The sequence below is a fragment of the Meles meles genome, chromosome 5, assembly GCF_922984935.1.
Source record: "Meles meles chromosome 5, mMelMel3.1 paternal haplotype, whole genome shotgun sequence".
Lineage (NCBI taxonomy): Eukaryota > Metazoa > Chordata > Mammalia > Carnivora > Mustelidae > Meles > Meles meles.
The window spans coordinates 43776590-43801829 of record NC_060070.1 but is presented as its reverse complement, the minus strand read 5'-3'; the positions used below and the strand labels follow the sequence as shown (position 1 = coordinate 43801829).

At 39.8% G+C, this 25240-nt stretch overlaps 2 protein-coding genes across 5 annotated transcripts in view; one reads left to right on the top strand and one right to left on the bottom strand.

Moving 5' to 3' along the window:
* RARS2 (arginyl-tRNA synthetase 2, mitochondrial) overlaps positions 1–22609 on the bottom strand; it is a 60481-nt gene extending 37872 nt beyond the window's left edge. Inside the window, exons 1-4 of the mRNA XM_046004899.1 lie at positions 22539–22609; positions 5927–6000; positions 2836–2938; positions 1400–1483 (exon numbers count right to left, since the gene is read on the bottom strand). Of these exons, the coding sequence (XP_045860855.1) occupies positions 1400–1483; positions 2836–2938; positions 5927–6000; positions 22539–22574 (297 nt within the window). The 5' untranslated portion in view covers positions 22575–22609. The remainder of the gene's footprint in view (positions 1–1399; positions 1484–2835; positions 2939–5926; positions 6001–22538) is intronic.
* Positions 22610–22720: 111 nt separating this feature from the next.
* The window catches only part of ORC3 (origin recognition complex subunit 3), a 63276-nt gene continuing 60756 nt past the window's right edge, over positions 22721–25240 (top strand). The window contains exon 1 of one of the 4 annotated variants that reach the window (XM_046005818.1): positions 22721–22810. In XM_046005818.1, the coding sequence (XP_045861774.1) occupies positions 22787–22810 (24 nt within the window). In that variant the 5' untranslated portion in view covers positions 22721–22786. The remainder of the gene's footprint in view (positions 22811–25240) is intronic. The other 3 variants (XM_046005813.1, XM_046005816.1, XM_046005814.1) reach the window with 3 other exon arrangements.

The window sequence follows — 25240 nt, the reverse complement described above, 5'->3', positions numbered from 1 at the left end:
CTATTTACCATTTATTTGAGAAAGAGAGAGTGTTCAAGTGCATGGGAGCACAGGGAGGGGGAGGGGCAGAGGGAAAGGGAAAAGCAGGCTCTCCACTGAGTAGGGAGCCCAACATAGGGCTTGATCCCTGGCCCCTGGGATCATGACCTGAGCCGAAAGCAGATGCTTAACTGACTAAGCCACCCAGGTGCCCCAATAAATAAAATCTTAAAAAAATATACTTGGGATCATAATCGGAAGAAAGAGTACTAATTTAGAAATGGTAAATTAGACTCAATGGTTTACTAAATTGACATGAAATGTTACCAACCAAGAGCCTAACAGACTGCAGACACTTTTCAACAAGCTCAAAACAAATTTCCTTTTTGTCCTTGTGACTGATTTTGGTTAATTATCTCTCCTTGAAGTATGAAGGATAAAAAGATAAAAGAAAAAAATTCAAGGATCTACAGGCAAGCATGTTAACACTAACTCTCCCTTGGAAGACTGACAGGGCAGATGGGCAAATGCCTATAATCTGCATAATCTTGGTGAGAAATTATATTAGAAATTTTGGTTTTATAGTAATTTTCAATTCAAGACTGCAGGATTACAGGCCTGACCAACTCAAAACCAGTATTTCTTTAAAAACCAAACAAAAAAACCTAAACAACAGCCTAAAGCATGCATTATGATAAATTTTCAATTTCAACTGAGATGAAACTCTCAGAGAAAGATCTCATACCACAGGATTACCTGTCCTCCAGTCTTACACGACCCAGTTCCTTTATGTCATTTCCCCAACTCTTTCAGGCCATCCTGAATTTTCTGATCTTTCTTATGCTTATTGTATCAATCCAACTTTTGTTTTAATACTTGTTTTATTAAAAGAATAAGCTATCTTATAGTTTCATCTGTATAAATCCCATGCTACCAACAGATTACAGGCTACCAGAGAGCCAAAACCAGCAGTACTTTCTGGGCATTCAACATAGAATAATATTTAATTCATTCAGTAATAGTTATCTTACACCTACTGCATGCCAGGCACTGTGCTAGGAACTGGGGAGCCAACAGAAAGAAAAACAGATGCTATAAGCCCTAACAGAAATTAGTTTAAAGGGCAAGAGGCATTAATCAAATAAAAAGATGTATAATAGTAACTATGATAAGTTCTGTAAAGGAGAGATACCCACTGATGGTAGAGCACATAAACGGAGGGGAAAGAAAGGCACAGCCCAGGAAATATCAAGAACTGAAGGGTAAGCAGGAGTTAACTTGGGGTGGCACTCTAGGAAGGGGAATCAGAATGTTTAAGGTTTTGAGGCAAGAGGAGGCGACATTTAAGAACGGGGGGAAAATCACTGTAGCTAAATCAGACTGAGTAAAGGTGCATAGCTGGAACATAACCCATTCTTACCTTTGTTAACAGTTCTCTGTTAATTTTGAAATTTACAGTCCCTCGACCAGTGCTGATTTCGCTCACCACTGTATCACATTTTAGCTGAAAAGATTAAAAAAAAAAATCAAGTAAAATTAAATATGTTACAAGACAAGTGTAATGATATTTGAGTTTTAATACTATCACTTTGCAGTCCAAACACAGCAGGTGCATCATATCTCTGTCATTATATCCAGACCTGGGCCTTAGTCAATCTGTTCAATTCTATCACTTGACAAGTTTCTTCCTTTTCTAGCCTAGAACACTACTCTATATTCAGAATCTCTCCTTCTTTCCCATTCTCTGACTTCAAATTCTCCACCTCACATGGAAGGAAGCCACTATCACTTCACCCCCCACCTGATGTGCCCTGACATGCAGTGAACTCTTTTTATCTCATCCACCTTGCACAAGAGCCACAGGACATTTCATTCTGTCAGGCCCTCTGACCCCAGCACTTGTACCCACGCAAAAAATAGGAATCATTTAAATACTTGGTCTTCATGGAATATACCTTAAAATTTTAACCAACTAGATTTCTAAGCACCTGATATATCCATGAAACTTGAAGAGACACCTGTTTTCACTGAAGAAATCACTAGTCTTTATATTTGAGACTCACAAGATATGGGGGAAAGAATTAAATACAGGAATCAGAAAAATTCTACTCCTGGTGTACTTCCTGATAAAAACCTAGGTTGATTTTCTGATCAAATAAATATTTACTCAGCTACCAAAGCTCTTTGATTACACTCATTCTTTACACATCTTTTTCTATGATAGTGAATTTCATTGTTCCAATCCTTCAGTGTGCCCAGAAGCCTCTGTGTCACATGTATTAACCGTATTTTAAAAACCCTGTTTTTTACGGTATTATATTAATAATTTAGATTTGGTCATTCTCTACAATCCTTTCAACTCCCCTTTTGGATACCAAACCCAACAGAGAAATTAGAAATGAATGAGTTTATTAAATTATCTAGACACTTCTTCTCTGCAATCATGATTCTATTTACACCTAATCATTTTTTCTCATATTTTAATGCTCATCTTCTCAGAAGCTCATTTTAAAAATTGCAACCCACTGCTCTAATTTATCAAGCTTGTTCTCTTAAATTCAGAAGTCCATCCAGCTTCAATCTGTAAATTTAATTAACACTTCAGTCCTCCTGTAAGTAGTTAATCAAAAAATTGAACAATGTCAGCTCAAGAGGAATGCTTTATAGCTAATTTGAAAAATCATCTTAACCTTATAGCACATGGCTAAAATGAATTTAAATTGTATTTTCCAAGGTGCCTTGAACAAAAAAAAAACCACTATTAAATTCATTATTATGCCTGAGATAGCCTGCAGAGTTTTTTCTTCTTTAATACGTTTGTTATAATGTCTAAAAAAGATAACAATGCTGAAGTACCTTCTCTGCCAGTCTTGTGGCTTGAACTTGAATATCTGGTCTTGAATGGTCATTGTTGTTTTCCAATAGAGAATCCACAGAGAGCTGAAAATCAGCTACTTCTCTAAAGACAGAAAATGAAATAGGAAAAAGCTATAATATCTTAAATACATTACTAATGTAACCACAACAATGACGACTAACCATTATGGATTCTTCAATACAATTTTATCAGAAGGAAAAGGTTTTGCTTTAAAAATATAAAAAAGCAAAGAAATTAGAAATACCAACTTGCATTTATTTAGAACTTTATCTTTTGAAGTTTTTCCCCTTCTATTCCTCTTCTAATACCTAACTGTAACTTTATAATATTTCGGTGAGATAGGTAGTTCAAAGTGTAATAAAAAATTTAACTGATATATAAACATCTAGGTAATTACCCAGCTACAACATCTTCTGACATTTAATAAGGAACTAGAGGGCGCGCCTGGGTGGCTCAGCTGTTAAGTGGCTGCCTTCGGCTCAGGTATGATCCTGGGGTCCTAGGATTGAGTCCCGTGTCTGTCTCCCTGCTGGTGGGAGGCTGCTTCTCCCTCTCCCTCTCCCCTGCTTGTGGTAACACTTGCTGTGTCTGCCAAATAAATAAATTAAAAAATCTTTTTTTTTTTTTAATATTTTATTTATCTGACAGAGAGAAATCACAACTAGGCAGAGAAGCAGGCAGAGAGAGAGGAGGAAGCAGGCTCCCTGCGGAGCAGAGAGCCCAATGTGGGGCTCGATCCCAGGACCCTGGGATCATGACCTGAGCCGAAGGCAGAGGCTTTAACCCACTGAGCCACCCAGGTGCCCCAATAAATTAAAAAATCTTAAAAACAAAAAAGGAACTAGAGAATGAGACTCCATGGGCACAGTAAGTGATTAAACCACTGTTTAATCCGCTGTCACTGAAACGAAAGGACCTATTTTAGAGGGGGTACAAATGACTTCATTTTTATCACTCTTGAAATTCAGGGATATGTAAAACAGGTATCTGTGATATCTGTTTTACATCACATTAAACCACCTGGTCAACAAAGACCATTATGAATTTTCTTGAGCCTTGAGGCATATGGGTGGCTCAGTCAGCTGGGTGTCTGGCTCTTGATTCTGGCTCAGGTCATGATATCAGGGTTGTGGGACTGAGTCCAGTGTCAGCTCTGTGCTGGACATGGAGACTGCTTGGGATTCTCCTCTCCTTTTCTCTCTGCGCTCCCCCTCACCCCTGCCACCCCACTCAAGTATTCACTCTCAAAAAAAAAAAAAAAATATATATATATATATACATATATATATAGGGAGAGAGAGAGAGAAGAAAAAAAGACTTTTCTTGAGATCCTTCCCAATACTTATTCTCTATAAACCAAAGGTATAGTGAAATGTAGTATCATTAAAGTAGAACTGCCCAAAGGAGCTCCAGGCAGGTAAAGAAATCTTTTTCAAAAGATAGGCCAAGGGGCACCTGGGTGGCTCAGTAGCTTAAGCAGCTGTCTTGGGCTCAGGTCATGATCCCAGGGTCCTGGGATGGAGCCCAACATTAGGCTCCCTGCTCAGTGGACAGCCTGCTTTTCCCTCCCCCTGCTGCTCTATCTATGCTCTCTAGTTCTCTGTCAAATAAATAAATAATATCTTAAAAAAAAAAAAAAAAAGATGGGCCAAGATTGTTCAGCTTATTAAAGGCCCCTGAAACATAAAATATAAAGCAGGGATTTTCATTATTATTTATTATGCAAAATGCCATTTACAGATTTTATGAAATAGGTAACTGGCTTCGAATATAACATTAATAGATGTGTAATTACAAGATCCCCTTGGTCTGTGGTTGCCTTTGCTCTTAGAACTCAATGTAAAGTAAGTTGCAGCAGGACACTTTAAAGATGCTTTCTTTCAACAAGGCCAAATGTAGCCTTTCTCTTCCTCTTCCACTTACCCTTTGTCTATTCCTGGAACAATAATCTTCATCCTACCCTCTCTTGAAATCCTGACAAAGTTAAGGAGACAAAATATTCGGACATAACGGTAATGATAATTGTATCTTTCCAAAGCTTTGGGCTTAAATGCCTACTATGTAGCTAATTTCTTATCATTATTAATTGACTGTGAGGGCATTTTATCCAAGTACGTAATTTTTTTTAGCCAAATGGTAAAGAAGCATCAGTCAGAAGGACCGATCTCACAGAAGATATCTTCCTGTATCCAAGAAAGGAACTAAGGGTTATATGTTTTCTATCACCGGGTGTTCTCAAATGGAATCAAACAAAAAAACCTGAAAACCACAAAAAACCCAGCAGGTAAATATAGTACTATAGTGTTCAAGCATCAGATAGTGTAATCTCTAAAATCCCTTCAAAAACACTGGAATTTTTTTTTTTTTTTTTTTTTTTTTTTTTTTTTGAGAGAGTGAGAGAGAGAGAAAAGCAGGGGGAGAGGCAGAGGGAGAGGGAGCAGCAGACTCTCCGCTGAGCAGGGACTCCGGGATCACGACTGGAGCTGAAGGCAGATGCCCACCTGACTAAGCCACCAAGGCACCCCCCAAAACCCTAAAATTTTAACTGCAATCTTAGTCCTTTTATTTGCTGTCACAAAATTAAATTTTTTTTTTTTTTTAAAGATTTTATTTATTTATTTGACAGAGAGAGAGATCACAAGTAGGCAGAGAGGCAGGCAGAGAGAGAGAGGAGGAAGCAGGCTCCCTGCGGAGCACAGAGCCCGATGCGGGGCTCGATCCCAGGACCCTGAGATCATGACCTGAGCCGAAGGCAGCGGCTTAATCCACTGAGCCACCCAGGCGCCCACAAAATTAAATTTTGACCTTGTTCCTAATTTTCCTTAAAGACTTTGCCATAATTGTCATGAAGAGCATAAACATCAAACACCATAAGAGTACTAATTTAATGTGCCGTGTCAAAGTAGGTAAAATACAGATTTTATTTCACTATTTAAGTGAATGGGAGTAATAGGTTACAACATATTTTATGGTTTATTTCAAGGTCTATTCTGTAAATTGAAGAACAACAATTTTTTTTTTGCATACTGACAAAGTTGGCAACATTTTAAGTTGTTACAAATACTTAACTCTTTTCTGGAAACTGGAACTGCAGATATTGACTTGATCAAGTTTTCTGGCGGAAGATCTAACACTCTGGAAAGCTGAACATTTAAAAAAAAAAAAGCAAGATTGTTAATAATTTGTTCCAGATTCGAGGCAATACTACTCAACAAAAATATTCAGATATTCTGGAAAACCCAAAACTATGAGAGAGAGAGAGAATCTTAAGCAGGCTCCAACTTGGTACAGAGCCCCACACAGGGATGGATCTCATGACCCTTAAGATCATGACCTGAGCTGAAATCAAGAGTCAGATGCCCTATCAACTAAGCCACCCAGGTGCCCCTTAGTATATGTTGATTTTTGAATTCATGTCTCAGAGTACAGTCTTAATTTTTAAATTCTAGTCACTGGGAACTGCATTACAAAAGCCTCTACAAAAAGGTTATTTCCTTAGGCCATTTTCCTAGGAGTGGATAAACATTTCCACCACATTTATAGAATAAATAAATAAATTTATAGAATAAAGGCTGTAACAGTTCATGTTTATATTACAAAGAGTTCTTGCGAATATAGGTACACTAATAAGAGAGGTTCTATTAAAATTTCTTTTAGAAAAAAGAAAAAAATGATTCAAATTCCAGGTCCATTTTTACTAGCTATGAGTCCATGGGAAAGCCATCTTACATAAATCAGCTTAAGCTTTCACATATGAAAAATGGGGATAATCTATTAAACTAGGGTTCTCAGACACCTGGGTGATTCAGTTGGTTAAGTGACTGCCTTCTGCCAGATCATGATCCTGGAGTCCCAGGACTGAGTCCCTCATATGGCTCCATGATCAGCAGGGAGTCCGCTTCTCCCTCTGATCCTCCCCATTCTGATGCGCTCTCTCTCTCACTCTCTCTCAATAAATAAATAAAAAATCTTTAAAAAAAAATAAACTAGGGTTCTTATAAGGATTAAAATTAAGGTTTTATTTTGGACATTGTAAAGGGCCTACTTAGCCAGAGCGATTTCACCTCAGTTAAACAGTGATTTTGTTGTTTATGCAGTAAAACTTAAACTGACCCTGCCCTCCCCTGCAAGGGGAGCTTACTTTAGAGCAAGTCTGGGAAACCAGTAAAATATGGTCGACCAGTCCCTGATAACACAGCCCAAATACAAGGCAGGTTATGTCAGTGGAGATAACAGAGCCCTAATGCAGGGATGAGTCGGGTCAGGTGGAGACATCCAATCAGTGGGCACACAAACTGTCTCCCTAGCTACCAAGGAGTGTGGGTCCTGCCTTTTGGGCGCCAATTCTGACCAACATGATAGGCTAGTTCAAATAGCTACTATGGGGTGAATTGTAATTCATTTGGCCACCCGTTGTGTGACCTAGCATGACTGTGCAGCTTTCTCTGTGTGTTGCAATCTCATTGGCCACCTGTGTGTGGCCAGGCTCAACCACGTGGCCTTTGCTCTATAAAAGTTAGTCTGTGAGGCTGGGAGTCGTCACTCTTTCTGTAAGAGGCGGCCCTGACCCGTAGGTTTGATTCTCGATGCTTGGCACGAAATAAAGCTTTGCTTGACCTTCGTTTTGTATCAGTCTCGCTCCTTTGATCACGGACCCTAACAGACATAACGTCTCCCAAACTTACCATTAACAACTAAGATTTTATGCCTATCTTAAATATAGGAAACTGGAAAACAAAACTGCTGGAAAACAAAACAACACAAAACTTAGTTATATAGGTCAATTTTAAAGCTTTTCAGGGGACAAATAAGTTTTGAACTTTGGTAATAAAATGTTTACATCCAAATGAGCAACACACAAAAAATTCTGTTTCCAATATGAACTAAAAATTACTTAAAAATTGCTTATTTCTGGGGTGCTTGGGTGGCTCAGCGGGTTAAGTGCCAGCCAGTCTTCGGCTCAAGTCATGATCCCAGGGTCCCTGCCTGATACTCTCCCCCTCAGCCACCCCAACCCCTTGTGCTCTCTCTCGCTCTCTCTCAAATAAATAAAATCTTCAAAAGAATTGCTTATTTCTTTTATTATACCTCAGTTGCTCTAAAAAAGGCTCTGAGGGGAATTAACACATAAAAATAAAATGGAGGTATAAAATCATACCAGAAAACCCAAGGTCAAGATAGTTACTATGCTTTTTGGCAACAAAGGTACAAAAAGGAATCTAACTATATAATACAGTGCTGCCTGGCAACAAACTTTTCCTAAAAGTAAATTCTAAAACCAAGTTATATTCACGAAAATTTAAATATCAAAGTAGAAAATATCTTCAATAGCAGTTTCCCAAAGGCACAGAAACATATTTATATGATGTAAATTAGAAAACCAAAATAAAAAGACTGATGGAAACGGAAAAATGGAGAGTCACTGGTTACAAGGAGCAGAGAGTTTCAGTTTTACAAATGAAGTCTGGATAGGGTTGGTGGTGATGGTTGCATAGCAATGTTAATGGACTTAATGCCACTGAACTGCACATTTAAAATTAGTTAAAATGGTAAATTTTATGTTGTATGTATTTTCCCATAATTAAAAACAAAACAAATTAAAAAAACCTAAAAAGACTCTGGAATAAGTAGGGGAATGAAGGCTTCTTTACATTATCTCCCAACTCCCAACTTCCACCCATTATCCAATTAAAATGGAAAAGGGTAGAAGAAAGAATGGAGAAAGGAAAGGAAGGTAGGTCATACATAGGCAGATTGGTTGGTTGGTTCTTCAGCAACAAACAGCATAGGCACAGTGCAGAGTTACAAACTTCAAAAGGGACAGCCAAGGAGACAAACCGCAACTTGTGAAGAAGAATGGAGCAGCCTTGTTTGGCAAGCCTCTTAACTTGAATTAACAATTCTCATCAATACTCCAAGCTGAAGAGGAAAAAAATGAATCCCATTATTTTTTTCATCTGTGATTGGAGGGAGAGGCTACAGAGCTGTGGGAGAGAAGGAGTAAAATGGAAAAGTGAATTCCGTACTTTTCAGAAGTGAAGATTCTAGGGCAGCACACTAAAGTTCTCTCCAATGGAAACAACAACACATTCCCCAATTAAATGGAGATCTCGATATGGTTTTGTATGGGCACTAAGAATCAGAGGAGGAACTTTTACAGGAAGGTGAAAAAATATCAAAGGTACCTAAGCAAAATTTAATATGTCAGGTCGGAGTTCAGGAATAATATATACATGTCACCAGAACCTACCAGAGAGACAAGAGTGGGAAAGCCTTAGAATTCATATTTTTATAATAACAAAAGCAACGTGGGCCAAGAACAAATCTCACATGGAGAGTGAAGTCACCCACACAACGCAGGAACAAACAAAGTGTGGGCAGGATGGTCAAGCATGAGCAAGATGAAAAATAGGCAAAACAAGCAGACAAACTGGAAGTGGGGGAGAGGAGAAGAGAGGGAAGGACAAAAGATCAAAGAACTCTTGTGTAGAAAAATACAACCAAATGAATACAAAGGCATTCATCAAAAGTGCTTCAAGATTTGTGAACACAATAAGAACTGAAAGAAAAAGATAAAAGGGAGTCTAAAAATTAAATAGACAAATTGATGATCAAACATTTTTATTACAGAATTAAGAAACAAAACATTCATAACTGAAAATAAATGACACAGAGGCCTATGATAATCAGAGAACACAGATTTTAAGAAAACATAAATTGAAAGCAATCAGAGAAAAAGAAATAAAATTGGGCACAAGATAATCTAACCTTATGATAACTGGTGTCCCTAAAACAGAAAAAGAGCAGGAAAGCAAGCAGATAGGAAGATAGGTACAGTGGTTCTCCAGCAGTATATATCATAATGATAAAGAGAAAAAACCCAAAGCCACACTCTTCAAAAAGTGATAGCCAAGAAAACATGCAGAAGGTTCTGAAGAAGAATAGAGCAGTCTTGTATAGAACAGGGCTTCTTGGTCTCTCTCGTCACAAGGTATAGAGATGAAGGAACAAAAGCCAAGAAAAAGAAAAAGTACTCTTAGGCAGAGATCTCCGCTCCTCCCAAAGCAAGGCCTGAGAAAAGAACTTTGAGCAGGTAGTTTATTTGAGAGGCCATTCCTGAGGGTTCAAGTGACAGACTGAGAAGCGTGAGAAGGAAGGAGGAAAAGTGAAGATTGTGCTGACAAGGTTACTGCTGTACGCACTGGGGTTTAATTTTCCAAGCACACACAAGGTCTAATAAAATGGTCTATCCAAAAACAGGAAGCAAGAGCTTCCATTCCCCATGGACTGAGAGCTGTTCTTGAGGGTGTTAACTGCCGCATTTGAGCTGAGCATAGGCTGGAACCAGCAGGCTTTTAGATTAGATGAGGTGCTATTAGCAGTAAGTAACTAGAAGCACACGTGGTCACACAAGCAGCAGTGGGTACCAGAAGTGTGACCAAAGTGATGGGAGGGCCTAACAGTCAATAAAAGGGAAAATTTCCCTGAAATAAGGGACCAAATTTAAATTGTGGCATACTGCTGCAATGACACCCAAGAGTAAAATGAAAGAACTAGACCTCCATGCACAATTATGGATATATCTCTTTTTTAAAAATTGAGCCTAAGAAACAAAAAACCCAAGTTGTAAAAGGATGATTACACTTTTTGACTACCACTCACATAAATTTTATTAACTTGTAAAAGAATACTATCTAGGGATACATTCATAGGTAGTGACATGCACAGATACAATGAACACAGAACCTCACATGGGAGGAAAGAGTTTGCAGCCAGGGATGGGTACCCAGAAGATTTTAATGGTAACAGTTTTTTAAGCTGGGTGATGGGTACATAATAACTATAATTTTCTCCGTGATTAAATATTTTTTTTAAATATTTTATTTATTTGACAGAGAGAAATCACAACTAGGCAGAGAGGCAGGCAGAGAGAGAGGAGGAAGCAGGCTCACTGCGGAGCAGATAGCCCGATGTGGGGCTCGATCCCAGAACCCTGAGATCATGACCTGAGCCGAAGGCAGAGGCTTTAACCCACTAAAAAAGAAAATCTGGGGTACCTGGGTGGCTCGGTCAAATGACTGCCTTTGGCTCAGGTCATGATCCTAGAGTCCCAGGATCAAGTCCCAAGTCAGGCTCCCTGCTCAGTGGGGAATCTGCTCCTTCCGATAACCCACCTCTCTCATGCTCTCTCTCTCTCTCACTCTCTCTCAAATAAATAAGATCTTTACCAAAAAATCTACAGATCAAAATAACCACTATGTCAGGAAAATGTAATTTGGAAAACTCAACACAGATACATCCTGCTTAAGTTATGAAATTTCAAAAATAAAGCACTCAACTAAGAAAACTCCAGGGATGAAACAAATGCAGTTTACTTTGTAGCCATATTACCTAACCACAAAGATCAAGATCTGGTTAAAATAAATAATTCAGCAATGATATTATACAGGACTAGATCCTTCACAGGAAAAGTTGTAAAGCGATATGTTGTTTCACTTGCTCACTTGTGTTTTAATCTAAATTGCCAACATATGAAAATTGATAAATTTTAAAATAACATTGTTATATGCATTTTCATCTGCCGTATGTGTCTTTGGAAGATTCAGAACTAGATAATCAGGTGTTACTGCCTTATTTCTAAAATGAAGATTTCTGATATTACTTCTAAACATGTGAATTTTTTTTTTAAGACTTATTTTAGAGAGGGAGCACAGGGACCCATGTGGGGGGAGGGACAGAGGGAGAGAAGCTCAAGCAGACGCCCTCCTGGGGGGGGGGGGGGCACCTGAGGCTGATCCTAGGACCCATGAGATCCTGAATTGAGCTAAGAGGCCAACACTTAATCTAATCAACTGAGCCACCCCAGTGCCCCATAAACATGCTAATTATCTAATGATTTAAACCACCTTTTGATACTTCTGGGGTTACTTTATCTAAGAAGTCAAAATTTCTTTAAAACAAAAACAACAAAACAAAACATAAATAAGTTATGAGTACATGGGTGGCTCAGTCAGTTAAATGTCTGCCTTCAGTTCGGGTTGTGGTCCCACGGTCATGGGATCAAGCCCTCAGACTGGCTCTTTCTGCTTAGCAGGGAGCTTGGCAGGAAGCCTGCTTCTCTGACTACTTGTGATCTTTCTCTCTCAAATAAATAAAATCTTAAAAGAGAAAAAGAACCAAGTTATAAAAAAAAAAGTACTATGAGCTTTTCTGAAAAATCTGCTTATAAAGAAATCCAGCCAATTAAGCCATACCTTAGCAACAGGACTGTGGTAAGCATCTTACCCAATTCAATATAAAATGCATGGGAGGGGCACCTGGGTGGCACAGTCGGTTAAGTGTCTTGACTCCTTGAGTTTCAGCTCAGGTCATGATCTTAGAGTCTTGGGCTCTGCCCTCAGTGGGGTGTCTGCTTGAGATTCTTTTTCCCCTCCCTCTGCCCTTGCCACACCCTCCCCCTCTGTCTCTCTCTAAAATAAATAAATCTTAGAAAAATAAAATGCATATGGAATAAGTTGTGCAGATATGGTTAACAGACAGTTAAGTGTTACACACTTTGAGAAAGGTACCCAAATTAAGAAATGCAGAGTAAAGATATACCAACTACAAAAACATCCTCACGTCTAATGGCAAGTGTTGATACCATCTAAATTCGAAATATCAAAATTTTTAAAGATTTTATTTGAGAGAGTGAGAATGCACGTGCGCACGTTTGGCGGTGGTACAGAGGAAGAGGGTGAAGCAGACTCCCTGCTGAGCAAGGAGCCCAACATGAGGCCCAACCCAATAATGAGGGAGCAGAAGGCTAGCTGAAGACAAAGCATAAGCAGACACCCTGCAACGTCCCCCCACCCTCCACCCCCGACTCCCAGGTGACAGGAGTGTAACATTCTGCCAGGAATCTCCCACCTATCTTAAGGTTCTACCTTGCTAGAGGGGGAAAACAACCTCAACTTGACAGTGGCAAGACCTCTGGTATCTCCTATGTGGGTCCTCTTTAGCATGTGAAAGTTGTCTGGTAAACCTCTCTTTTTCCTTACTTCCCCAGCTGCTGAGTATAGACAGCCACTCCTCAAAACCCAGGTACCGCAGCTCTTTCTGCCCATGGGTCTTGTCCCTATGCTTTAATAAAACCACCATTTTGCACCAAAGATGTTTCAAGAATTCTTTCCTGGTTGTAGACTCCAGATCTCCACCCACTGAACCTCACCTGTATTCCAAAAACCACATCACCAGGACCTCGAAATCATGACCTAAGCCCAGGCGCCCTTGAAATAATCAAAAATTTTTAAAAAGACTTCAAATTGTAATGTTTTTAAGGGCGCCTAGGTGGCTCAGTTGATTAAGCATCTGCCTTCAGTTCAGATCATGATCCCAGAGTCCTGGGATTGAGGCCTGCATCAGGCTCCCTGCTCAGTGGGGAGTCTGCTTCTCTCCTCCTGCCATTCCCCATGCTTGTGTGCTTGCTCTCGGGCATATCTGCGCACTTGTTCTCTTTCTTTTGCTCTCTCAATAAATCTTAAACCAAAACAAACTATAATGTTTTTCAAAATCTCATTTCATAAAGTAGAGGACTCATTTCAGAAATATAGCAATAACTCTATGAATTACATTTTATTTTTCTTTAAACTCAAGCAAAACAATATTTTTAATTTAAAATAGCACTTTGGTCATGGGTACATAGGGAATCAATACTATTATACATTTCGTAGTTGGACATTTTTTTTTATTTTGAAAGATTTTATTTATCTGAGAGAGAACACAAGCAGACGGGAGGGGCACAGGGAGAGAGAGAAGCAGACCCCTTATTGAGCAGGAAGCCCAATGAGGGGCTTGATGCCAGGACCCTGAGATCATGACTTGGGTGGAAGGCAGACACTTACCAACTAAGCTACCCAGGTACCCCAGCAGTTGGACATTTTCTATCAGAAAACTTAAAAAAAAAAAAAAAAAAAAGCACCTGAAAATAAAAACTCATTACGATAGGCCAAATTTTTGTAAAAAAGTCTATCCATTCAGTATTCCTTTTATTGTGCCTGTATATCTGTAAAGAAATATTATATAAAATAAAGGTCAGCCAATGTTAGTAATGATTTTTACGGGGGAGGGTTTTTTCTTTCTTTTTTTTTTTTAATTCTTTTACCTTTCTGGCTTAATTCTTTACAATGGCCCCACAGTCATTTTTGCAAAAATGAGAAATATTTTTTCTTTACCAAAGCACAACTTTATAAAAGTACTGTTAAAAAGATTCCTATTGGAAATAAGGCTTTATGATTCAGATATGTAGCTTTCTGGTTACCTAAATTCAGGTGGGGTTAAAACGTTCACCTGGATAATGGATAATAAGTAGGTCCCCATCATAAAGCCTCTGGGATTGTAGTAGGGTGAAAACGGGGTTCAAAATACCCTGACTTCAGAATTCTGAGGACATAATGTAACAATGACTATCATTTATTGAATGTATACAGTGTACCAAACACAATCCTAAACTCTATATATAATTCTTTTTTTACTATATACAATTTAAACACTACACATTAATTCACTGAATTCTAATGACAAGACTAAAAGGTAACTAATTTTCCAGATTTTACAGAGGAGGCACAGAGAACTTACATACCTATCAAAGGAAAGACTGGATTTAAACCCATTATGTCTTCCACAGTCAACGTTCTTAATCATTATACTTGTGGTTCCCACATTTTGCTGCGAGTTGGAATGACCCAAGGATTTTTAGAGCTCACTGATGCCTGACTTCCACATGCAAATATTCTGGTTTGATGGGTAATGGGATATTAAAAAGTTCTCTGGTTAATTCCAGTGTGCAGTAAAGCGTGGCAACTATATGAGCTGCGACACTATACCTTTCTGTCTCCTGATCATCCTTGGTTATTGGTTATCAAGCCTAGAGGAACATCAGAACTACCTGATGATTTTTTGAACTTCAAGGACCCTATGTCACCCAGACTAATGGGCCTGGGCTAAGGTATTTTTGAATGCTTCTCAGGTGATTCCAGTCTATAAACTAGGCTTGGGAACAGCTGCTTAGTTACCATTCAGGGCCCAGACTAGTGAGTGTTTTTAATTATAGGAATATCTTTCAAATAGGTGGGGCACAAAAAAAGAAAGAAAAAAAATTAAGAACTACTGTCAAGTGGTCGAATGTCAGAGAGCATGGTTTTTAATTCACCCTGATTCTGACAGGTCGCGAATTATTTTGGAAATAGTAAGACTGTCCTTAATTGTCTCTGAGCTCAGATTTAGTGCTTTCTCTGATGAGAATGTGGCCTACAAGCTTCCTTAACTATAGGATTTCTTCTTTCCCCTTCAGAAAAAGTTGTTTCTCCTGGCACTGAGCTTCACCTAGGACTACCACGAATAAAACATGGGCCTATTGGTAACTATCTACTTGAGACAGTAAAAAAAAGTTTTACAGATGAAAGAAAATAGAAAAGAAAAAAGTTTTACAGAATAAATTATGCTAAAAATTACTCAATGAAGATAAGACCACAATAAAACTCAAAATTTTAACAGAGAAATAAAATCCACAAAATATTAAGAATATTCCTTGACAAACAAACTAACACAAATGAATAAGGAGGAAATCTGAGGTTTGAAAGAGAAGAACATTTAAGAGAGTATAAAAAAAGGAAAATCCACATAAGCCAGATCTGGTTTGGGAACCTAAGATCAGAGATTCTAATGTGTAATATAATAACGACTAACATGTATTCAGTGCTTACAATACACCAGATACAATTATAAATCTTAGATCTGGCAACATAACATCAGAGATCCTAATAGACTCTGACCTCCAGGGTACCCAATATGAGAAAGCACACTAATTAACCAGGATGTGGGAGGTTCTCAACCATTCCTTTTCCATTAGGCACACATAATTTCTACCCCAAGTATCCAAGTACTGAACACAAAGCCAAAAAAGTATCCTCTCATCCTGGTTCTAGACAAGTTCTAAATTCAATTAGGAGCTAAACTTGCTAGGTTCAAGATCAAAATCTCTGGTAATTTAACAAAAAAAATCAGATATTGCGGGCGCCAGTGGATTAAGTGCCTTTGGCTCAGTTCATATCCCAGAGTGCTGGGATCAAGTCCCACAGCGGGCTCCCTGCTCAGCAGGGAGTCTGCTGCTCCCTTCCCCTCTGCTCTTCCCCCTGCTTGTGCTCCCTTGCTCTCTCCATCAAATAAATAAACAAAATCTTTAAATAAATCTAATTTTGCTAATGAAAAAGAGATCCTTATGCCTTAGCAATCAGACATATAGGTAGCAAAACTGGCATTTTGTATGAAAATTAGCTCTGCATTTTAAAAAAGATTTTACTTATTTATTTGTGTGAGAGAGAATATAAGCCGGAGGAGGAACAGAGGGAAAAGAAGAGGCAGACTCCCCGCAGAGCAGGGACACCCCCCCCCAAACATGTGGTGCAATCCCAGGACCCTAAGATCATGACCTGATCCAAAGGCAGATGTTTAATCAACGAGTCACCCAGGCTCCCCTACCTCTGCATTTTTACCCATATAACAGTCTATAAGCCACATGTCTTAAAATTCTTACAATGTTATCATTCACTCTTCCAGATCTTAAATTACTTAAACTGTCTATTATCCCTGATTATTCCTTACTTCTTTTTTTTTTTTTAAGACTTTATTTATTTATTTGACAGACAGAGATCACAAGTGGGCAGAGAGGCAGAGAGAGAGAGGAGGAAGCGGGCTCCCTGCTGAGCAGAGAGCCCGATGCAGGGCTCGATCCCAGTACCCTGGGATCATGACCTGAGCTGAAAGCAGAGGCTTTAACCCACTGAGCCACCCAGGTGCCCCTCCTTACTTCTGATTCTGATATAACCAGGTCTGGTGTGCAAATCTGCCACCAAGAGCCAATGCACAAACACTCCCACACTTGTACAGACTTTCTTCAGATACAGGTTTAACTCAGACTCAAACTGGCAGCAAACCAGGTAACAACCGAACCTTTAGAGTTCAGAAGAGAACTTTCCAAAAGACTTGGAAGACAAGTTATTACCAAGTATCTATAATGAAAGAAATTTAGCACAGCTCTTGAAGAACTTACAGTTTTAAGCAGAACTGAATGCTGGTGGGCCTGTGAGAACAGGTTAGAAGCGAAGTATACATTTAGACCATTCAGTCAGTCCTGTTGTTCACTTGAATGTGGATGAGTATCTTCCCCACATAAATATTTCAGCTTTTACTAGATGACAACTGGTCATCAAATTTAATTGCTCCTTGAGGCCACAACTGAAATCTAACAGAACTCATCAGCAGTCAAGGAATCCTGTCTTCTATTCAGTAAAGAGAGCAGCATACCTATTCTAGCACATTATGTAAATACAAACTAATGAGGAGAAGAGCTTACGGCCACTTAAGATACAACTAATCGCAGCTTGTGATCCTATACTGGACAAAAATACTGAAAAAAATCAGCAAAACTGGAATGGAGTATACACTAAATGAAAGTATTATATACTATTATGTGAATCTAATGACTAATCTAATGGTATAATGACTATACCATGCTGGGTAAGATAAGCCTTGTTCTTAGAAGTAAACAATTAGGTATTGACAGGTTAAGGAGCATGCTTTATGAAACCCACTCTCAAGTGATACAGGAAATACAGAAAGATAGAATGATGAAGCAAATGTGGTAAAATGTTAATAATTGGTGGCTCTGGGTAAGAAAGTATATGGAGTTCTTTGCACTATTATCACAACTTTTCTGTAATTTTAACATTCAAAATTAAAAAGTAAAAATAAATAAATAAATAAAACGAACTCCCTGGATTTATTTTTTTTAAATAGGCTCCACGCAACTAATGTGGAAACAGGGCTTGGAACTCAAAACCCTGAGATCAAGACCTCAGCTGAAATCAAGTCCAATGCTCAACTGAATGAACCACACTTCCACCCTTCAGCGGGATGTTTTAAACTTAACATCAGAATCTAAATGAAAAGGGGGGCGCCTGGGTGGCTCAGTGGGTTAAAGCCTCTGCCTTTCGCTCAGGTCATGATCCTAGGGTCCTGGGATCAAGCCCCGCATCGGGCTCTCTGCTTGGCAGGGAGCCTGCTTCCTCCTCTCTCTCTCTCTCTCTGCCTGCCTCTCTCCCTACTTGTGATCTCTATCTGTCAAATAAATAAATAAAATCTTAAAAAAAAGAAAAAAAGAAAAAAGAAAAAAAAAAGAATCTAAATGAAAAGGAACTGAGAAAGGGAAACAATCCACATTCCATTATCATGTTTCTGAGCCAAATACAGTGGGGAACATTTTACAAAGGTTTTTCTACATAATAAAGAGAATTCGAGCTTTGAGTCAAAAAGCTGGGTTAGTAGTTCAACCCAACAATTTTGTTGCTCGGTAAATTATTCTTTCACCTTCCTGAGTGTCAGTATCCTCCTCCAAGAAATGGAGACAATGCTACAAATAGGATGACTGAAGAGATTAAACATGATAATATCAAATACTGTACACTTTGTGTGCACACCACTGTCCTAAGTGACAGGAGACAAATTTCTATGGGATTCCTAGGTTTCTGTATGTCTTGTAAGCAGGCATTAAAATCTTTTCAAGGGGGCGCCTGGGTGGCTCAGTGGGTTAAGCCACTGCCTTCGGCTCAGGGCATGATCTCAGGGTCCTGGGATCGAGTCCCGCATGGGGCTCTCTGCTCGGTAGGGAGCCTGCTTCCCTCTCTCTCTCTCTGCCTGCCTCTCTATCTACTTGTGATCTCTCTCTATCAAATAAATAAATAAAATCTTTAAAAAAAAAATCTTTTCAAGGATGCTCATATAGCAAACAGATCTGTAAGACAGAAATAGTGTCCCAGTCCAGAGAAAAGGGAAACATGCTTACTACCCATCCTCAAAGCCTCAAGGTTCCCTCTTCTATGTGACAGAGCACCTGGCCTGTGTGCATACCATCTATCGGATCTTCTTCACATCACCCTGTGGTTAGAAGAGTGGCCTGGGGAACCGATATAAGAAAATGCTGACACTCTGTCTACTAATATTGCTGTGAATAATCTGTTTCTTTCACCCAGGGAGCTCATGTTTTCTGCCACCACCCATGGAACTGTGATAGACTAGTAGGGTAAAGTCACAAACCCCTCACAGTTCTTGATTCTATGCACTTTCTGTTAACATGTCATTAGATCTTATCAACAGCCCCATGAAGTTCAGCAAAACTGCATGGTACAAGTAAGATATTCCACAAACAATAGTTATTATTGTTTTCTTCATCATCATCATCATTAATCCTTGCAACAATCCTGTAAACTTGGAATCAATACCATCATTTTATAGCTGACAGGTTAATTAACCTGCCAAGAGTGAGTCAGTCACACAAATGGATTTTAATTCTTTCCACTTTTTTTATCTCACAGCTTTAAAATTATGAACTCATTTGGTGAAGCTGCAAACTTTATATTACATCACAACAAATGACTTATTCTTTAAATATGTATAAACAGCCTTTTGTTTCAGGCACTCTGCCGGTGCTAGAGAAACAGTGAATAAAACACGGTGTCTTCATGAAGCCTGAAGAGAAAACACACCAAAACAAGGAAAACAAAACAAAATAACTAATTCCCTAGTAATAATTAGCAAATGAAATAATTATTAACTCTTATAGATGCTATGATGGAAGCAAACAAGGGTCTGAGATAGAGAGCAACTGGAGGACACACCTTTCAAACTACAGGTTCTCAGTTGGGAATAAATTCAGTGAGTCCCAACCAGGATTTTCTGAAAAATGTAGTAGAGAAAAGAATGCACATACATTGTAAGCACTGTTTTGTGAAACTTCCATCTAGCACAAAGGGTCATGATATAAAATCATTTCCTTTAAGGCACAGGGAATCATCTATGCAATGGGAATGGAAAGACCTTGCTTTGTTAGAAAAGCAAAATTAGGGGCGCCTGGGTGGCTCAGTGGATTAAGCCGCTGCCTTCGGCTCAGGTCATGATCTCAGGGTCCTGGGATCAAGCCCCGCATCGGGCTCTCTGCTCCGCAGGGAGCCTGCTTCCTCCTCTGTCTCTGCCTGCCTCTCTGCCTACTTGTTGATCTCTCTGTCAAATAAATAAATAAAATCTTTAAAAAAAAAAAAAAAAAAGAAAAGAAAAGCAAAATTACAGTGGGGCTAGGATCTTGCAGAAAGGAAGAATAGGGTGGTATGAATGGATGTTGGAAAGAAAGATGTTAAGGTTCTGGTATAGTTTGTGCAATGCAGTTTTAAATAGATAAGTGACATGATTTTACATTTGAGAAGTCACTTCTTTTGCTATAAGGAGGATGTATTTAAAGGAGGGCAAGGATGGAAACAGACATCAGAATGCTGTTGTAAGCAAATGACATAGGTGGTAATAGTAGCTGGGTTTGGGGTGAGGAAAGGAAAGGGCAACAGGGATAGAAAAGAATGGAAAGATTCAAGATATTATTTTGAAGATATGAGTCCAAAGGACTTGCTGAAGTAAGGCCCAAGAGGCATACTCTAAATTTCAGTCCTATCCAAATACTGTGGTTCCGTGAACATACACCACACTCTCCCATGGGTCTGTCGTCCACACATATGATGTTCTTGGAATACCCTACCACACCCCAAGCTCTCACCCCATAACCTGGTACACATTCCTATCCATCCTTCCTTCAGGACTGAGGCCCCATATTACCTTTTCCACAAAGCATTCCCTGATATTTGGAAGCTGTCTTCTCCATATTCCCTTAGCACTCCACACATTTCTAATACACTGGTTACAGACTGTATTGCAATTAACTGTTTATACATGTGTTTCCACAAGTTAGTCCAGAGCCATGCCAGGACAGAAGCCATATTCTACTCACTTTAAACCTTGGGACTGATGATAGTGCTTAGAAAAATGTAGATTCATTGTCAAAATTTGCTGAGTGAATGTGCCATTTCATGTAATACATTCCTTCACTCCTAAACTAGCAAACGATCCTTATTCATAAAGGTATGTATTGTACATATTTTAATTTAACCTCATTTCAGGTCATCCTTCAATGACTCCATGTTTGGAGAAATATGTATTTGCTTAGTTTATGTTGCCAGAGAAATCTATTAGATTCTGTTTAATGATCAGATTGTGCTTCTTGCCTTCATAAACTGATAGTACAGCATACAGGAAAGGGCTGATTTTGAAGTTAGACCCCTGTTCATAAACCATCTCTTCAATTTACTGACTATGACCTAGCCTTGGGTAGGTTTTTAATCTCTGGATCTCAGTCTGTTCAACTGTATAAGGTTAATACTTCTATGTCATAGGGTCATCATGGGGCTTAAATGTGAATGTAAAATAACTAGCACAAATACACACTACATACCAGTTCCTGTTTCTCCAACTTACCTTCTTTACAAGGAAGAATACAGCCTTGGCAAAACTAAACACAAAATGTTTCTGGTCATGGCATTATTTTGACCTATAGGGTGAGAAAGGAAACCATCTTACCTCTCCCCCTCCAAACACAGCCTGGACAATGAGGTCCAATACTACCTACTCTGGTTATAGCCTACTGTCTACATTAGAATGACTTTACTGTTTCTTGGTCTTCATTGTAACTCCTGCCCAGACAAATAGCTTGATTATTCATTACAGGAACTTTCTGAAAAACCGATTTTTCAAGAAAAAGCACCAGCAGTTTGTACCCTAAGATTCTTTGCACTCCCTTGTTTCTCTGAAGATCAGTATGTAATCAAGCCATCTCCTCCACTCCCCTGCCCTTTCACCTTGGCCCATCAAAAAGACCAGCCTTAAACCATACTTTAGATTCTCAAGAAAAATCTGACCTTGCCTTCCCAGAAACTACCAAACTCTGCTGAAGTGTTCTTTCTTACCCCAGTAAACCATAAACTCAGCTTTGTCCTATCAGAAGGTCCTGGGTGGTATCTGAGAAGCGGGCATTGGATGGGGCAATACGACTATAAGCACAAAGACATGGCAGAGGAATTTTCCCACTGAAGTCCAGAAATACTATAAAAATGAGCTGAGGGAAATTATATACCAGGCAGAATACGTCCACTAATATGTCCATTAATAAAAAAGGAAATGGGTTTGTCAATAGAAAGTTTCTTTGCAAAATTCCAAAAGGGGTTGTTGAATTTAAAAAATTGTTTTCGCTGATATCTAATGTTGATGATTCCTTTTCTTACTACAGAGCTGTTCACATAGTGGACTCTGAATCAAGAAAAACAGCCTCTCACGTTGCCTTTGGAGTTACCAAAAATAATGGTAGGACAAGCAACCCAAATGACTGCAAGACAAATGACCAGTTTTTAAATTAGATCCTTTCGAATAAAAATTCAGATCCATTAGCAATTTCACTAACTGTAAGGAACACTAATTTCTAAAGGAGTCTAACCATGGTCCAATGACTTTACACGAGAGTCAAGCTTATAAATCTCTGGGGTGGAAAGGACTGAGGGAAGCAACATCTGCTTTTCAGGATTTACTTTTCACCTTGAAAAACAGATTTGGGTTCCATGGCTACCCTCCACCAGGTCTGCCTCAACAGCTCGAGTAGCTCCAGAGAGGAGGGAGGAGGCGACCGAAACAGGGTTTTCGTGGAATCCCCCTCTCGTTGACTGAGGGCTGACCCGGGGTGGGGGTTCCGCTCCTTCTGCCAGTTCCCGGTCCGTACCTGACAGGCGATGGACCTGCGGAAGCCACAAGCCATGTCCGCCTCCCCGAAGCGCGCACCAACCTCCCGGCCCAATCCTCGTCCCGCCCTCCTCTGTACGCCCCGCCTACGCGCGCCGGAAGCCCACCCGGAGGATTCTGCCAACCAATCAAGAAGCCGCGTGGCCCGCCACTAACCTCTGCCCTGCTGCCGCGAGGGAGCGCGGGAAATCCCGAGTGCAGCTGCAAATCCCGCGGGCCGCTGGGACCATGGCCACCTCTTCGGTGTCCAAGGTACGTGGGAGGAGGGACGCCCCCTAGACTCGGCCCTCGCCTCTTTCTCTTTTGGAAAAGGGGTGTAGCAGAGGTTACGTAGGCCTCAGTGAACAGGCTCGAGGGGAGGGAGTGGCGGGCTGAGCCGAAGCGTCCTTACTCCAGGTGCAGTCGAGGTCAGTTTTGCTCGGGGAGCGAAGACACCGACCAGCCTTAGTTGTTTTGGCCGGGAGGACTTTTAAGTTTTGGTTTGTGGAGGTCGAATTCCCCCCGAGGATGTGCCCCCCGTCCCTTTTTCTTTCTTATAAATGTGCGGCAAGCACTCCGTTAGGTACGAGATAGAGTGGTAAACAAAATAGACTGCGCCCAAAAAGACATTAAATACAGATGAGCTGAAGATAACAAATTGTGGTTGTTAGCAGAATGCCTGGGGTCTGGGAAGGCCTTTTGGAGAAAGGGACATTTTAGCTGAGACCTGAAAAAAGTAGAAGTTAGGCAAAGGAGTGGGGGTAGGGAGACTGTTCTAGCATAGGGAATGACATGTTCTTTGGCCCAGAGGATAGAAATAAGATGACCTATCAAAGAAATTGAAATATCAGTATAATCAGAGAGGAAACCTTGTGAAAAATGAGAATGAAAAAGTGGGGGTGGGGGGTGGGGAGGAGACCACATAGACCTCATATGGGCTGCCTTACATGGTCAGTGCTTTCAGGAAGACATGATAGTGTGGTTGGTAAGAAGATAAATTGTCTAATATAAGTAGCCAGTAGCCACATGTGGCTATTTCAGTTTTAATTAAAAGTAAATAAATTCATATTCTCAGTTTTACTAGCCACTTTTCAAGTGCTCAATAACCACATGTGGTGACCACCATATTAGTGTAGAGACATGATATTTCTCTATTACCAAAAGTTCAGTTGTACAGCACTGCTACAGACCTAAGTAAGACCGTTGGTAATATTGTGAGTGTAGCCAGGAGCCGCTGAAGTTAAGCTGTGATAAAGTTGAGAATGTAGATGAAAAAACTGCAAACTCATTTCTCCCTACGTTAAAACAGTAGATTAGAGGGCTCTGCCATGGATCTGATCTTTAATTTTGATTAAAATTAAACTAGAATTATGGGAGGTGTGCCTTCTGAGACTAGTATCAAAGGGGAACTTAAAGCTATAGAGTTTAAGTCTATAGAATATTGATTATGATGCTAGGTACAAATGCCAGAAGAGGTTTAACGGTGCTTGTGTAGCCTGGTTACAGGGGTGAAAGAGCACCTGACTCCAGGGTCCCAAACAGACCACCTTTGGCCCCTCACTACCAACAAAATCCTAAATCGGAGAAATGAGTGGTAGTGAAACTAGAAAGGAATGGGGTGGAGGACCACCCCGCTCTAGGCATGCTGGAGCGGGGCAGGGTGTGCTTTATGATAATCACCTGTGACCAGCAAATAATAACCAACCCCTAAAAAGAAATAAGCCATTGATGGTGTTACCAATAGAGATTTTAAAAAGATTTAAGTTCCCTGGTTAGCTTTCTATGAAAGACCAACCCTAAAGGCCCTTGTTGGCAACACTGTTGGTACTCCTCTCGCTCTTGGGAGATTTTTCTGTGTCTTTACTTAATAAAGTTCTATCGCTTTACTCACCAAAAAAAAAAAAAAGAAAGAAAGAAAGCGGAATTTGTTTCAGTGAGGCCAGCACTGAAAATTCTGACAGCAGCTTAGAGTCTCAAAGATGGTCTGCAATGTGCTGAAAATATTTCCAGGTTTATGTGAGGAAAGTGTAGGACAAAGGAGGGCAGTAGAGGTCAGGTTGTCTTGGAGTCAGTCGTGGACGGGGTTTTGCTGTCTCAGGACGGACCTTATTGATTGAGTGGTTAGTTTCCATTACCATCAGGAGAAGCTGTGCCCACTGGAACTTTTGCCTGAGTTAAGAGATTGGCTGGATGGGGTGCCTGGATGGCTCAAATGGTTAGCCACCTACCTACCTGCCTTCGGCTCAGGTCATGGTCTCCAGGTCCTGGAATTTGAGCCCTATGTCAGGCTCCCTGACAGGGTCTGCTTCTCTCTGCACCGCCCCCCCTTGTGTTCTCTCTCTCAAATGAATAAATAAAATCTTAAAAAGAAAAAAAAAGGTAAGCTATAAAGAAGAACTTAATTATTGGAAAGTTTTAGGTCAAAATGGAGGTAGTTGCAGTTCTCTTACACTAGTATTTTTTATTAGGAATGGTACTGTTTCTGTTTTGTGCTGGTTGTAAAGTTCCATAGGTTTTGAGTGGTCTGCTGTCCAATCCTTTTCATTGCATAAGGCTCATATTTTTTAATATCTTGCAAGAATTGTGAGATATTGTTCAGGAAAGCATTTATGGCATTATAATAGAAATGCTTGTATCGAGATGATTATGAAGGGAAACTTGAATCAGTAAGATTCTTTAAGGACTATTTCAGGAGCTCATAGA